We start from the raw sequence: 16,906 nt of genomic DNA, 5'->3' as shown, positions 1-16,906 counted from the left end.
GAGCAGCGCGCTTCGTTAGAGGATCATTTAGTAATCACGAAAGCGTTGCGGAGATGATAGATAAACTCTGCAGGAGAGACACTCAGCAGCTTGGTACAGGCTTTTATTAAAGTTTCGAGAACATACCTTCACCGAAGAGTCAAGAAGCAGTATATTACTCCCTCCTACGTATATCTCATGAAGAGACCATGAGGATAAAATCAGAGAGATTACCGAGCCCACACAGAAGCATACCGACAATCCTTTCCACGAACAATACGAGACTGGAATAGAAGGAAGAACTGATAGAGGTACTCAGGGTACCCTCTGCCACACACCATCAGGTGGCTTGCGGAGTATGGATGTAGATGTAGATATGTGAGAAATGGAATTTCTTTCATGCCAATGCTGGATTTCTGCTCCAGGGACCCATTGGCCATTAGAATGCAGCAATGTGAGGAAAGTAACACAAGGGAAATCGTTTTGACCTCAGCATATCTTCCTTACAAAGACAGCTCTCCTCCTCCTTTGGAGGTGAGGAGACTGGTAGAAGCTTGCCATCAGTAAGGTGATCCACTGCTGGTGGGATGTGATGCCAATGCCCACAACCTAGTGTGGGGCAGCAAGGATACCAACTGTAGATGTAAGTACCTTCTTGAATTTCTTTTAACAAACAATTTGGAGGTCCTGAATAGGGGCAATGAACCTACATTCAGGAATAGCAGAAGGGAAGAAGTATTTGACATAGCCTTTGATTCCATGATGATGGGCAGCTATGCAAAACAAAGGCATGTGACATTAAAGCTATTCTTACCGGACCACAGGTACATTAAATTCAAGGTTGAAATGGGAATCAGACATACCATGCATGACCTATAGGAGTCCTAGGAAAACAGATTGGGAAACATATAGGAGGGATCTCGACTTAGGCTTATCGGATAAGGAATCCACTAGAGTTTGAGGAAGTAGCAGAGGCTGTTACCCCAGACATGGTGAAGTCATATCAGGACAACTGCACAATCACCAATAAGTGTGCCTTAGTGGAATTATAACTCGTAAACGCAAAGAAAAGAAGTAGTGCAGCCTGTTTAGTGTTGCGATGTGTGAAGGACAATGGGCAAAATATCATAAGGCCCTTGTCAACTACAACCTTGCTATCAGACAAGCAAAGGAGGCATTCTGTGAGGAAGTGGAGAGCACGGCTGCTCAAGCCAGACTTCACAGAATCCTCCTCACTAACGTACCAACCAATCCAGGAGTCCAGGAGGTACGTTAGAGAGGAGGATGAGGAATATACAAAGGCAGCAGATGAGACACTGGAACTGCTTCTCAAAACTCACTTTCCTCAATATGCTCTGCTAGACAACACAGACCAGAATGTGATCTCAGAAAGATGATGGTTCTCAGGCACTTGGAGATAGGACTAGGAATCGGACAAGGAGTGTGTGGACTTCAATAAAATACAATGGGCAGTGGGAACATTACAACCATTCAAGTCACCTGTCCCAGATTGTATCTTTCCAGATATCTCATAAGAGTAGTATGCACGCTATTCAGGGTTAGCCTATCAGTAGGAATCTTCCCAACACTTGGAGGGCAGTGAAGGTTGTCTTCATTCCAAAGCCAGGGAGAATTGGTCATACCAAGGCCAAAGATACGAGACCAATAAGTCTGTCCTCCTTCATTCTCCAAAAATTGGAACAACTGGTTATTGTATATATTGGGGAGAGGACGCTAATTAGGGCCTCTCCACATTCAAACCAACATGCATATCAATCAGGTAAATCATGTGAGATAGCCCTCCATCAACTTGTTGGGATGGTGGAGAAAGAACTTCACTTCCAAGAAATAGCCATCTACATCTTCCTGGATATTGAGGGGGCCCTCAGTAACATGACCTTCGATTCCATGGTATGGCCAGCAGAGGTGCATGACCCAGGGGCCACTATATATAGGTGGACCAGAGCCATGCTTAGTGGAAGGAAGGCTGAGACTGCCATGATGAATGAAAAGATGGTAATTAACACCACTAGAAGTTGCCCAAAAGGAGGAGTTACATCCCCTTTATTGTGGAATCTAGTGGTCAATGAACTCATTGAGGAACTAAATTCCGGACAATGCTTCTTCCAAGAATACACAGATGACCTTGTCATAGTAATACTTGGCAAATTTACTGACAGCTAGAAATATGGCACAAGGAGGGTTGGACATTGTGCAAGACTAGTGCATTAAACAGGATCTAAGAGTTAATCCCAAGAAGACTGTTGTGATACCACTTACAAAGAGGCATATCCAACACTCAAGTTGGAATGTAAAGCCCTTCGATGAAACTACATGTGAAAAGAATAGTGAAATATCTAGGGGTAACATTAGATGAGAAACTAACATGGACCCCTCACATTAAGAGTATATGCTCCAAGGCAAAAAGTACTCTACTGAGTACCAGAAGGGCTTCTGGTAAAAACTGGGGCCTAAGCCCCAGAGGTATGCACTAGATATAAGCCATGGTGGTTAGACCCAGGATTTCCTACAGATCCGTAGTGTGGAGGAGGAAGGTATAACAGCGGGTTGCAGCTAAGGAGCTTGCTAAGGTGCAGAGATTGGCCTGCTTAGCCATATCAGGCAGAATTAGCAGAACACCAACTGCCATGCCGGACATACCTCCACTATACCTTTGAGTCAAAATGGAGCCAGCAGACATAAAATTGGTAAAAACTGTATCTCATTGGGATATCCAGAATCACACACTAAGATAGTGAGTGAGGTAAACATCGGAATGGCAGGGGAAATGCCGGCCAACTATGTAATAACTCCCAACTGCTTCAACAAGCCTTACAATATAATAATTGGAAGCAGGGAGCAGTGGGAAAAAACAGTTCAACACCGTATGGGGGACAGTGTTTGGTTCACCGATGGGTTGAAATCAGACCAAGGTGTTGGGGCAGGGGTGTACGGGGTTCAGCCAAGACTGGAGGGCATCATCTCTCTAGGAACACTGACCTCAGTATTCCAAGCTGAAATTACTGCAATCAGGGTATGTGTGGAAGAGAATACACATAGGTGCTACAAGGACCATAGTGTCTACATCTATTCAGACAGTCAGGCAGCCCTGAAATCACTGGCAGCTCATGAAACAAGATATAAGAATGTTGTAGAATGCCACAGTGTGCTGGAAGAGATAGGAGGAAGCAATAGGGTAAACGAAGTGTTGGTCCCTGGCCACTCAGGGATCTGTGGCAATGAACAAGCTGACAGATTGGCCAAGATGGGGACAGTGACTCCATATATTGGACGGGAACCTGTCCTGACAATCGCCAAGGCTGTGATCAAACTAGAACTGGCTTAGGAAAGAGCACATAGGATACTGGACAAAGGCCCCATAACAAAAACATGATAAGGTAATGATGCCCAAGCAATGCTTTAAAAGAAGCTCTGTAATCCTGGGCTCGAACAGGAAAGAGATCAAACTCATGACTGGACTGATGACCAGCCATGGGAATTTCAAAAAACTTGTACACACAATGGGTAAAATGGACAAAGACCCTAAATTTAGGATCTGTGATGAGGGTGAAGAAACTGCATCACATAAAAACTTCGATTGCACAGCTTTGGAGAGCAAAAGGTACAGAATTTTCGGGACAACTAGATCTGAAGAAATTGTGTCTAACAAAAAAACTGATAAAGGGGCTCCTTGCACTATTGAAGAGCATTGGTTGGCTTTACTAGATATACAGGGAGCGATATCGCACAATAAACTTGGTTTCGGTGTGGGCAGTGGCGGGTTAGATGTATGCTACTTCCTGGCAGATTAAAACTGTGTGCCCGACCGAGACTCGAACTCGGGACCTTTGCCTTTCGCGGGCAAGTGCTCTACCAACTGAGCTATCCAAGCATGACTCACGCCCCATCCTCACAGCTCTACTTATGCCAGTACCTCGTTTCCTACTGTCCAAACTTTACAGAAGCTCTCCTGGAAGGTAGGAGATGAGGTACTGGCAGAAGTAAAGCTGTGAGTACCGGGCGCGAGTCGTGCTTCGGTAGCTCAGATGGTAGAGCACTTGCCCGCGAAAGGCAAAGGTCCCGAGTTCGAGTCTCGGTCGGGCACACAGTTTTAATCTGCCAGGAAGTTTCATATCAGCGCACACTTCGCTGCAGAGTGAAAATCTCATTCTAGATGTATGCTGTTTTAGCTTCCCTGTAAAAATTAAATCAAATCAAATCATGGGGAGGGGGGGAGGGGCATGCACTGTGTTGGGCTGCCCATAATGCCAACCATGGCAGTCAGCCCGCACACTATTCATTTGTTTCTTCCATCAGTCTACTCAACTGAATCGAATTATCGAGTAGTTGTACTTTCCTACGTAGCACATGTATCCGCATCATCATATTTTATACATTACTGTCTGGCATATAGATATCTAACACATATCTATGAGAAAAGTTGTAACCATTCTAGTGATTTCGATACATTACAAAGGAGGATCAACTTAATGGCTGAGGTCTGTTGAACGCTCACCCTCACAGTGATTGTTCTATTGACAACATAATTAAATTATTTGCCAGGAAGAATATGTCCATACAATTCATTATTTAAACTTTTTTATATCATAGTATGGCATTGTCTTGTATATGTGTATAATAAGTTTAAATAAAACTTCCTTAAATTTTGCATGTGACTTGATTATTTTTTATCATGGTAACAGAAAAGGTAGCTCAAGGTATCTTCAGCACCCCCTTCTTGAGGCTTTTCTGTATCCACCACTGATGTCAGGTGAAACAAGAGTATGCATCAAAATCTTTGTATTGCAGAGCATTCAAATCTTAGTCATGCAACAGGATGGGCCAAGTCTTTCAGACAGTGAATGCATCACCAGCCATGTCATGCAACAAGAAAAAGTCTCCACATCACAGCAATTTTTCCCCCGAATCTTTTATTGTTAGATTATCAACAGTGAGCCATGGCGACTGGCACTAGTTATGCTTCACTTGTGGTGCTGATATTGACACTCATCTGGTCTTTTATCTCTGACAGTTCTGCCTTTGTTTTTCCAGCTTGGAGTGTGGCCAAGGGCTCTCTCCAGTTGGAATTCAATGAGGCAACATGTTTTGAAGGCAGGCCCTCGTCTCTATCCATTGTGCATGGGGCTTCACCGTCCTTGCTGTTTTGCCGTATGCCGGGTGTACAGTGGTGATTAGTCAACGTGTTTGCGTGCAAAACGGTGGTGGGTCCATCATCTCATGCTGGACATCTTCCCATCATGTAACTGGAAGCATTAAGTTATGTATGATTCATATTCTGCTGTCTGTGAAGGTTTGTGAAACTTATGGTGGCATGTTGTATCTGCCAGAGATCAGTTAAGTGTGGTTCTGAATAAGAGAGTGTTATACTGAACTTAAGAATTCTAAGGCTTCAAAGTGTTGTTTCTGCAGAGCAGAGTCTAATTATTTCAGCAAATGCAAAATGAAATAGAGTTTAACTGATTGTTTTAAACATTCCTTGCAGTGTTAATTTGATGTAGTATGTTAATCAGTATGCTCCTCACCCAGTTTTAGTTTTATACTTTCTTTTAATATGAAGGGCACAGCTTTGTTAAGTCAGTGTAATTTTAATTGTTCTTGTATTTGGTAACTGTCCAAATTTGGTTTTCAGTTATGTTACAGATAGTCACATAGTTAGTACGCCTTAAATGGTCTTGAAAATGCTGAATCATGAGTTGAATTTGTCTGCCGCATGAATTATTTGCTGTTGCAGAAATGGTCTGGTATGTGGGGCAGATGGGGTTTTTTGCCTGGGTGGGCAGGCAGAGATCGTGTATGTGTTTGGCATGTTTTCTGCCCTGGCTTGCAGCCTGATCATCTTTGAAATTACTTGGTGGTTGCTTTTACTTGTTTGTTCTGAGTACCACTTTTTTATAACTCGTGCTCCCATATTTTAGTTAAATATCTGGCCCGTCCCCCAAGACATATGAGATCTTTTCATAAGTAACTCAAGGCGAATAATTAGTGTTGTGTAAATTTTGATTATATAAACAATGAGCTTAACAGTGTGCTTATGGTGGTGACTGTCTGTGATCCCTTTGCAATCAGATCTAATTATCATTAAAATACAGTTTGTTATATTAATTCATGATACAGTCACATAGTTTTTCTAAGTTTGGTAAAGGACAAGTGTCTGAAATTTAAAGGCGGTTGAAGTCAGTTGTATGTTTCCTTAAGAGGCCAAAGGTCCAAATTAAATTTTTATATTGTTATTCTGATTCTGTAATAATGAAATTTGTGCTTTGGTTGAAACTAAAATTATATACCAACCACAAGTTTGTCCATCAGCAAAGATCCCTAGCTTCCTATTACCTTTGAGTAGATGTGGTTAAATTTCATTTTGGTTTCTATAGCTTTTTACTTGAGCAGTGCACAGCTCAACTGGTAACAGAGCTGATAAAAGGGGAAGGGTTGCTCCTTTCCTACCCTTAGTATTGATGGTCAAAGATTCTGATAATAGTGTCTGGTAAATTTAGTTAATACATTTTGCTGTTTCAGGAAGTTGCCCAGTTGCCCAGCATGAGTGGATGGACCTGCCCCGGAATTTCATATTTGTGCCACAAACATTTAATTTACGAGCTGTGCCCACAGTTTGCCTGTGGAGGGCAATGTTGGTGAGTTGGCGGCGCAGCTCCAGGCGGTCTCCCTTCCTGTTGATCACCTTGCTGATGTGGGTGAGTGGCTTGCACACACTAAGGTGTCAGTGGATGGCATTGGTCATACACTCGACTTTTTAAGATCTTCTCAAGTTACGCAGAGGCCAATTTACTGTGTGAAGGCTCACCTAAGTCACTACAATAACTGTTTAACAGATTTATCAACTGTCCATCTCAGTGACACAATGCAGGAACTTTGAAATCAACTTGTTTGTGACATTCATGATTTAAAATCTTCTGCTGTCACACTTGCTTTGGATGAGGGAGGTTTGGGAGATGAGCTCATTGTACAGAAGAAAGATAAAGCTCTGGGAGTGCAATGTAAAACTGTGTATTCTGATTGTTTTTTGAAATTACTGAATCCTGTTGTAAAATTGTTTGAAGGGATTTCGGAATGAAATATTCAAACCTTAGATCATATTCAGGAATTGTTGTGGTTATTTGTCTGGTTACAAGTTCATGCTGATGCATTGGGGGTGAAGCATTGAGTAATTTTGTCTTTATTGTATCCGATCGCTCGAGGGTGCTTTGGTAAGATCTTGGCAGAGGACTTGCAAAATCAAGGAACATTGGTTGAACTCTGTCGGAAAATTTTATGGAGAAAGCTCCCACATTGAATACAGGGTAGAGTTGGAGTGTGATTTCTATTGGAGGATACAAACAGATGATAAGATGCTAGCCCAATATTTTGATCGAGCACATACTGCAGTTGCTGCTCGACATTTTGGTATCAGAAATAGATAATATTGAACATCTGCTTGAGGGGGTGCATCCTCAAGATCGTTCACACTTAACATTTGTGCAGTGTTCAACTTCATTGGCACAGTTCCAGCATCCAATTGATTACATAGAAAAGGTCTCCCTAGTTGATCAACGTCTGAAATGCCAATTAAACAACCTTACATGGTAATTTCTGGTGGTGATAGAGAAAGGGAGTCCTATAGTGCTCGTGTGTTACGATGTTATCGTTGCCAAGCTACCGATCACTTAATGTGGCAGTGTCCCGCATCCAGGAGCCCTAGCACGAATAGTGATGCCAGAGGCGAGGTAAGGGTAGCAAAGACCGTGACTGGCCTTTGAACTGTAAGGCGATTAAGGGTGCGAGTCATTCTCCCTTGCCATATGTTTATGCTCATGTTGGAGATGAGCCACTTTGTGATTTAGTTGATCCCTATAGTTCGGTATCTTTAATTGACCAGACATGGTATCTAGAATTCCGACATTTGTGTAAATTTGCCTTACCAGTCCCTCTTGTCAAAGATGTGTTGCAGAAGGGTGCGAGTTGCCTTTGGGCACATTAATGGGTATTCCTGGCCACATAAGTTTATCATTGCTAGTAATTTGAAGATTCCCATGATATTGGGATGTAAGGTTGGTTATTAATTATGTGGATGGTGCTTCCCATTTTAAATTTGCTCCCGATTCTTTCATGTCACTTTGTTCATGTAATCGGTCAATGGGGACTAGTGATGACTATTTGGATAATGTGTAGGTGGAGATAGGTCACCTTTCCATCGAGCAAGCGGGGGGGTTTGAGAGAGGTCCTTGAGCAGTACCCACAGGTGATGTCCCAGTGGTTAGACGAGATGAAACTTTTGGAGTACGTGATAATCTTGACTGACAGTGTTCCTGTTCACCAGGCACCATATAGATTATCACCTCCAAAGATGGGGATATTAAAGCAAAAAATTAATAAAATGCTTCAGGATTAGGCCATTCACCTCACTGTATGCTACACTCATTTTCTTGGTTCCAAAGAAACAAGGCAAAGATTTTCATGTTGTTATAGACTACCGTCATCTTAACAAGAAGTTAGTCCTGGAATCTGTGCCGCTTCCAGATTTACGCAATTGTTTCACCTGCTTTTCTGGCGCGACCATGTTTACCATCCTCGATTTAAATGAGGCGTATTACCAGATTCCCCTATCGGAAGCATCAAATCCAGTCACAGTATTTTCCGCTGACTGGAACCTTTTTGAATTCAATTGAGTTCCTTTTGGTTTGACCATGAATACAGAAGTATTGTCTCATTTACTAGATGCCATCCTGGGTGAGCTGAAATTTGTCTGCGTGTATAATTACCTTGATGACATAGTGGTTTATAGTCGAACCCTAGAGGATCACACATATCATCTGGATCAAGTGTTTGACTGCTTACATCAATTCCTCAAAAATTACCCTTTGTAGGTCGCAGATTTCGTTATTGGGATGCTTAGTCTCGGCTAAGGGGCTCAGCATTGATCAGGAAAGAACTAAGGTTTTACGCGAGTCCCCCCCCTCCACGAAGTAAGAAGGAAATCGCCCGCTTTGTGGAAATAGTGAATTTCTTTCACAAGTTCATACCAAATTTTGCCCAATTAGCTGCTCTCCTCAACAATCTTCATAAGAAAGACATGGAGTTCATTTGGGGTGAGGTCCAGCAAATTCCCTTTCAGGCTGCCATTTCTAATCCACCCTTACCGGCTGTACCAAATTTTGATAAGAACTGGGACGTACAAACTGGTGCTTCCCATGTGGGTGTTGCAGCTGTCTTATTCCAGAAAGAGGAGAGACAAAAAAGGCCCTTAACCTACGCGTCATGCCGTTTATCTGGTCCCGAGTCTAATTATTCTGTTTATGAACTAGAGGCCCTAGCAGTTATATTTGTCTTAGAGAAGTTCAACTTTTATCTTGATCATAAGCAATTGCTCCTAGAGACAGATAACCAGGGTTTGAACTGTGTTCTGGCTAGGCCACGAAAAATCAGTTGAATTGCTCATTCGGCTGTGCATATTTCAGCATTTCGTTTTGACATCAAACATATTAAGGGTTCTGATAATGCAGTAGCTGATGCATTAAGTCGTATGTTTGCTGAGGAGCGTTCCGAGGCCCAAAGATCTGAACCGCAATTTGTGGTGGGAGATACATTGTCGGATATTCCTGAGCTATTTTGTGACCTGCAAGAAAAGCAGTTGGAGGACTTGGTCTGGTGACTGGTTATGGAAAAGTTAATGCTAAGGAAGCTTTCTCCGGGTTATTGTCTCAGTTGTGGTGTCCTTCGCAAGCAGGTGGGCAAGGACCAGCAGTTAAAGATTTGCTTGCTGATGTGTTTGGTACCTATGGTATTTAAGTACTTCTGAGAGTCTGTAGTTGGTGGCCATTTAGGCCTGTATAAGATCTTAGCCAAGGTACGTGAAAGATTTGTTCGGCCCTCACTGTATCACGAAGTGTGTCATTTGGTTGAAAGTTGTCAGGCATGTAAAAGGCTGAAACCCAATGTAGGCACTTCTCATGGGCTATTACCCTCTTGATAGAGTCTTTATTGACTACATAGAACCATTGCCACGCACTAGAAAGGGTAACAAATATGTATTGGTTGTAGCCAATGCCTTCTCTTGCTTTGTGTGGTTGCTACCAACTCGTGGGGTTGGCTAGAGTAACTTCACGGTTTGGACCACCTAAATCCTTGGTGAGTGACAATTCCCCAGCCTTCTTATTACAGATCTTTAAGGCCTTTTGTTTCAAGCATGGGATCGAACATATTACCACCACTCCATATAATCGGAAGGCGTTCTTTGCGGAGAGGGTCAGCCAGAATTTAAAGGCAGCCTTGGCTATAAACCATTCTAAGTCACCAAGTGGATGGGATTTGAGTCTTCCCTGGCTTAATCAGGCATTTAATTTCGCGAGACATGAGGCAACTGGTGTTGCACCCAATGCATTAATGTTCACGTGTTCTGTTAATTCTCCCCTCTTGAACTTGTGAGGTATCAGTGATTTGTTGCCAGCATCGATCACTCCTGAAGATTTGAGAGAAAATTGGCAGCGGTCTCAGAATAACATACATTTATTGCACAGGCAGCAGGCAAAGAGGTACAATAAAGGATGAAAACCATTTCCGAGGAAAATTGGCAATTAGGTATTTGTTCGCAATTTGGCCACTCCCATGGATCAGGATGTAAAGGACAAGCTTAAGCCAAGATATCGTGGGCCGTGGCAAATCTGTAAGACTCATAGTCCAGTGAATTTCCAGGTAAAGGAGCTTAGCTCGCGTAGGGTTTCAAGAGTACTCCTTGAGTCAGGTTAAGTTGGCATCATCATTTTTTGCCATTGGCCCCTCTGGTGAGTGGATCTCTAATAGGAGGGCGAGATTAGCAACTGGCGCTAGTTATGCTCCACTTGTGTCACTGATATCAACACTAGTCTGGTCTTTTATCTCCGACTGTTGCGCCTTTGTTTTTCCACCTTGGAGCGTGGCTGAAGGCTCTCTCCGGGCAGCGTTCAACGAGGCATTATGTTTTGAAGGCAGGCCCTTGTCTCTATCCACAGTGCATGGGGCCTCACCATCCTCACCGTCCTTGCCGTTCTGCTATGTTCTGGGTGTACGGTGCTGATTAGTTGACGTGTTTGTGTACGAAACGGTGGTGGGTCCATCATCTCATGCTGGATGTCTTCTCACCATGTAACTGGAAGCATTGAGTTATGTACGATTTGTATCCTGCTGTTAACCTGTGAAGATTTGTGAAACTTATGGTGGCATGTTGTATCTGCCAGAGATCAGTTAAGCACGGTTCTGAATAAGAGTGTGTTATACTGAAGTTAAGAATTCTAAGGCTTCAAAGTGTTGTTTCTGCAGAGCAGAGTAATTATTTCAGAAAATGCAAAAGGAAATAGAGTTTAACCGATTGTTTTAAACATTCCTTGCAGTGTTAATTTGATGTAGTATGTTAATCAGTATGCTCCTCACCCAGTTTTAGTTTTATACTTTCTTTTAATATGAAGGGCAGAGCTTTGTAAAGTCAGTGTAATTTTAATTGTTCTTGTATTTGGTAACTGTCCAAATTTGGTTTTCAGTTATGTTACAGATAGTCACATAGTTAGTACGCCTTAAATGGTCTTGAAAATGCTGAATCACGAGTTGAATTTGTCTGCTGCATGAATTATTTGCTGTTGCAGAAATGGCCTGGTATGTGGGGCAGATGGGGTTTGTCACCTGGGCAGGCAGGCTGAGATTGTGTGTGTGTTCGGCGTGTTTTCTGCCCTGGCTTGCAGCCTGATCATTTTCGAAATTACTTGGCGGTTGCTTTTACTTGTTTGTTCTGAGTACCACTTTCTATAACTCATGCTCCCATCTTTTAGTTAAATATCTGGCCCGTCCACCAAGACAGATGAGAGCTTTTCATAATAACTCGAGGTGAATCATTAGTGTTGTGTAAATTTTGATTACATATGCAATGAGCTTAACAGTGTGCTTATGTTGGTGACTGTGATCCCTTTGCAATCAGATCTAATTATTATCTTTAAAATACAGTTTGTTCTATTAAATCATGATCCAATCACATAGTTTTTCTAAGTTTGGTGGAAGACAAGCGTCCAAAATTTAAAGACGGTTGATGTCAGTTGTATGTTTCCTTAAGAGGCCAAAGATCTGAATTAAATTTTTTATATTGTTATTCTGATTCTGTAATTCTGTAATAATGAAATTTGTTCTTTGGTTGAAATTAAAATTACATACCAACCACAAGTTTGTCCATCAGCAAAGAGCCCTAGCTTCCTATCGCCTTTGAGTAGCTTCGGTTTAATTGCAATTTTGGTTTCTGTAGAATATAACTTGAGCAGCACACACCTCCGACAATGTTGTTATGTCAGCAGGAAAAATAATTCCTTATAGTGCATATTCCTTGGAGTCATAATATTTCATTTTTATATTGGCAACACTAATCTCTTGTATCAACTAATGATTTTAAGTGGTGTTTACCCTGATGAATATGAACAGATGTTATCAAATCATTGAAATGTCTTTCATTTAGATATGGCTTGTAAGCTACATGATTGGAAATCACAGGTTGCCGATACACTCAAACATCCTTCTCAAGGGTATACTGCATTAGCTAACACCAAAATAATTATTATCGAGAAAACTAAGAAGGTACAAAATTCTGTCCATGTAAAATATGTCGTATACTGGACGCACTGATGTCTGCATGAAAGAGGAAAACTAATGGCTCAAATGACACCTCACAAGATGATCAAACTTCCTGTCTCTAAAACAAAAGACATAAAAATATACTGTAGAAACACTTTGGCCCACTGTAATAAATTATGAAATAAATATATATCACCGAAGATGTAGCTCACACTGCAAAAGTAGTTGGATCATAAATAAAGATCTGTCGCACAGCTGAAGCAGTCCTCTTCATTGTGGTACTTTGGTTCAACATGGGAAGATGTTAAGTCACTGCAGTTTTATGAAACAGTAACATCAGCTAGTGAAATAGCTCACATATGTAATAAGAGTTCCAACATAGTCCATCAATGGTTGATGTGAAATGCTCGATATTGTTATCTGAATGAGAATGACTGAAGACTTTAAACAACAATATTACTCAGTCTGTGTGAACAGTGTCTATCATAATAATTCTGTTAATGTACCTGATTATTTGAAGGTCATTTTCTTTTGTAGTGTTCAAGATCTGAGTGGACTACAAACTTTGAGCGAAAGAATTCCTATTTTGTATTCTCAATTTTCACCTGTTCTTTTTGATAAGTTATTATTCAATTTTTGTTGAAATGCTTTTTTATTACTGTGTAGAAAAGCAATTACAGTGTCACTTTATTTTAATTTAACTGCTTTCTTCAGAAACTTTTGGAATTTAAAAAGAGGACATTTTTGTAAAAAGAATATAAAATAAAATAATGCAAAATTGCAACAAAAATGGCCAGCTTAATTTTGTGAAACAATAGAACTTAAATATTAAACCATAAAGTATGCAACTATGAAAGAAAACCATGTGTGACCATCATTGTTTTACCTCTAGAGGTTTTTCATCCTTTATGAAAAATGTGCCTTCAGCAACTTGGCCAGTTTTGATACTAGACGCCTCATATTTTACATTAAATTCATCAGGGTTAATGCGTCATAAGTTATATCAAGTGTAGAACACAATATTTTAATTAATCCAATAGCAGCTTCTTGGTAAAATATTGTCTATCATTATAACTAAAGAAGACACTTTTTCAGACTCGTTTCATGAACTTTATTATTACTGTATGATCTGTGTTTTGAGATATAAACACATTTTCTTGTACATACCAGATAGACAACAAATATGTAATAGATATATAAGTCCTACACATAGATGGAAATACTGAAAAAACTCAGAGATATTAGAAATAATAATAATAATAATAATAACAGATGTGTGTATCCTATCATTTACTTCTGAATGAGTAAAGTCAGTTCGATCATTCACCTTTTTTAGACAATGTTACAAACTCTATATAGGAGAAGAACTTTAATGTCTTCATTCATGAGTAGATAAAGCCAAATATTTCCATTCCTGTGCATATTCCCACCCAGATGTCTGTTTAGTCATATTGTTGTTCTTGTTGTGATCTGCAGTCCTAAGATTGGTTTGGTGCAGCTCTCAATGCTACTCTGTCCTGTGCAAGTCTCTTCAGTTCTGAATAACTACTGCAGTCTGCATCCTTCTGAATCAACTTACTATACCCATCTCTCATCTCTTGGTCTCCCGCTATGATTTTACACCCCCCCCCCCCCCCTCCTCCACACCCACCCCCATCCCCAAAACTTGCAGCCAATATGAAATTGGTGATCATGTCAAAATGTTATAATCATCCATTGCCTTCTTTTTGTCAAGTTGCACCACAAATTCCTTGTCTCCTGAATGCTATTCAGTACCTCCTCATTAGTTACATGATCTACCAATCAAATCTCCAGCATTATTCTGTAGCACCGCTTTCAAAAGCCTCTATTCTCTTCTTGTCTAAACTGTTTATTGTACATGATTCACTTCCACACATGGCTACACTCCAGACAAATAATTTTGATGTTAAAACAACTTCTCTTCTTTAGAAATGCTATTCTTGCCATTTCCAGTCTTACATTTTATATCTTCTCTACTTTGGTCAGCATCAGTTATTTTGCTGCCCAAATAGCAGAACTCGCCTACTATTTTTAATGTCTCATTTCCTAGTCAAATTCCCTCAGAATCATGTGATTTAATTGGACTACATTCTGTTTTAATTGTTTTGTTTCTCTTCCAACTTATTTTTTTGTTTCTGATAGAATTACAATATCATCGACAAACCTCAAAGTTTTTATTTCTTCTCCCTGACCTTTAATTCCTACTCCAAATTCCTCCCTGGTTTCCTTTACTGCTTGTTCAATGTACAGATTGAATAACATCAAGGATAGGCTACAACCCTGTCTCACTCCCTTCTCAACCACTACTTCTCTTTCATGCTCTTCAACTCTTCCACCTGCTGTCACACCTAGCTGTAAATTGCCTTTTGCTCCCTGTTTAGTCATAGTTATTGCAAATGATGTCCTAATGAATTTTGTATATTCATATGTAATTTTGTTTATAGTTTAAGAGTCAATTAATTAAGAAGTTTATTTTTTTTTTACCTTAGCCTGTTTCTCATCTTTGAGATCAGTTGTGTACTGTAAAATAGCTTTACAACCCGAAATTTAAGTCATAAAGTAAGAATAAAGTTAGTGAAAAAAAGGCTAAAAAGTGTTTCTGTCAGTTAATACAACAGATTACAATATTTTGAAATTATTATAGAAAATAAGAAAAAAACATTTACATTCATTTATGACAAGTATAACAATAAAGACAAACTACAAGAAAGTATATTTAAAATATGAACACTAGCAGCAATGGACAAGAATTAATCATGGAAAAGATAGTGACAGACAAATATGATGAAACACAATTAATAATGGGGGAGAGAAGGGGGGGGGGAGTGGCATAACTGAGAAATGAAGAGACCTAAGTATGACTGGGATGAGACTGGAGCATTTACTGTATGACAATACGAAAACTGACCATTTATGTTACTTGGTTGGGAAATTTTGTGAAGGTAACAGAAGTAAGTTCTTCAGATTCTTCTTAAAAGCAACACAGCATTGAGTTGCACATGGAGTGCAGGGTAGCACATTTTGAGGTTGACAGTACCAACAGAGGAATAGTTTGTGAATGATTTTGTTTTATGAATAGGCACAAGCAGGATACAAGATTAGTGAGACCTTGTGTTCAAAAAAATGATGAGATGATAGGTGCTTAATTTATTTTATGAGGCATTGTATTTCATGCCTAAAGGATCTCATGAAGTACACATAGCGTATGGTCGCAGCCAACCTAACTGGTATTGTCAAGTAGTCATTGCAGATGTAATTGACACACATATTCATGGCTAGTTCCAAGAATACAGTTTTCTCACTACTACTGCCATGCTGGATTCTATAACAAGAGGGGAAGTTTGTAGGAGAAGAGTGATTGCACTGGTTTATGCACTGCATTTTGTGGAAGTAAGTTACAAAACATTCTGAGGGCATTAGGGGAGAGGAAGTCTTTCTGCATGTGGCAACAGTATTTTCTGCCTAGTTGAAATGCTGATCCACAGTTAGATTCAACTTCATCACCACTTTTTGATATGGTGTTGGAATACCATCATGACTTTTTTGCTGGTATAGTCAGTGACATAAAAGTAGCATGATGCAAATTGTTACTCACATGATACAAACACTTTCCTGGTGGCATACAATTCCCTTGCAAAGCTACTTTATTCTCATTTTTAACATGAAAGTCCTGTGTGTTGTCCTGTCACAGAGAAATGTGGATGCATTAATCAATGACAGTCAGGAATCTAAGCCACAGAGAAATGGAAGAATGGAAATTTATTCACACCTGATCTTCATCCTTTTCCTTTATTTCCACTTGTGAGACTACATCAATCATTGCGCATACCTTGTGCTCTTCAGTTTCTATTTCACTTTCACTTTCTTCTGATCCTCCACAATCTGCTGTCAAGGCATCACAAAATCCGTCAGTGTTTGTAGATTTCTCCATTTGAGATACAAATGGTTCTCTGTGGGCAGAAGGAAACAATTACACAAATTAATGATGGATTTTTAACAATTAAGTAATTAGACTTGGGCAAGAAGTACTGAACAGGAAATTTGAGAGCCACTTACTAACTAATAGCTTATGTTTATTTTGAGATCAGCATAATGCAGGCTTATTAACACATACATTATGTGACAAAGTCCCAAAACTCCACTGTTAATGGCCCCTGTTGGACACATGAGAATAGTGCAGACTGAGAGCATGAACACCTTGTAACAGTAGATCAGAAAGTATCAGCATGATATTTTTTTCAGTTTATGACAACAACATTACAAAATTTACTATGAGATAATCTCCATGCTCTTCAACGCATGTGGA

At 40.2% G+C, this 16,906-nt stretch overlaps 1 protein-coding gene and 1 non-coding gene across 4 annotated transcripts in view; both read right to left on the bottom strand.

Annotated features, from left to right (window-relative positions):
- Window positions 1-16,906, bottom strand: part of LOC126291833 (uncharacterized) — a 272,033-nt gene that overhangs the window by 127,884 nt on the left and 127,243 nt on the right. For 2 of the 3 annotated variants that reach the window (XM_049985544.1, XM_049985546.1), the window contains exons 3-4: window positions 16,370-16,550; window positions 16,196-16,282 (exon numbers count right to left, since the gene is read on the bottom strand). In XM_049985544.1, the coding sequence (XP_049841501.1) occupies window positions 16,196-16,282; window positions 16,370-16,550 (268 nt within the window). The remainder of the gene's footprint in view (window positions 1-16,195; window positions 16,283-16,369; window positions 16,551-16,906) is intronic. The other variant, XM_049985545.1, reaches the window with a different exon arrangement.
- Window positions 3,799-3,871, bottom strand: Trnas-cga (transfer RNA serine (anticodon CGA)). Its single transcript has one exon. It is a non-coding gene; the product is annotated as a tRNA-Ser (tRNA).

This window comes from Schistocerca gregaria, chromosome 9, assembly GCF_023897955.1.
Source record: "Schistocerca gregaria isolate iqSchGreg1 chromosome 9, iqSchGreg1.2, whole genome shotgun sequence".
Lineage (NCBI taxonomy): Eukaryota > Metazoa > Arthropoda > Insecta > Orthoptera > Acrididae > Schistocerca > Schistocerca gregaria.
The sequence above is the reverse complement of the archived record's forward strand: the minus strand, read 5'-3'. Positions and strand labels throughout refer to the sequence as shown.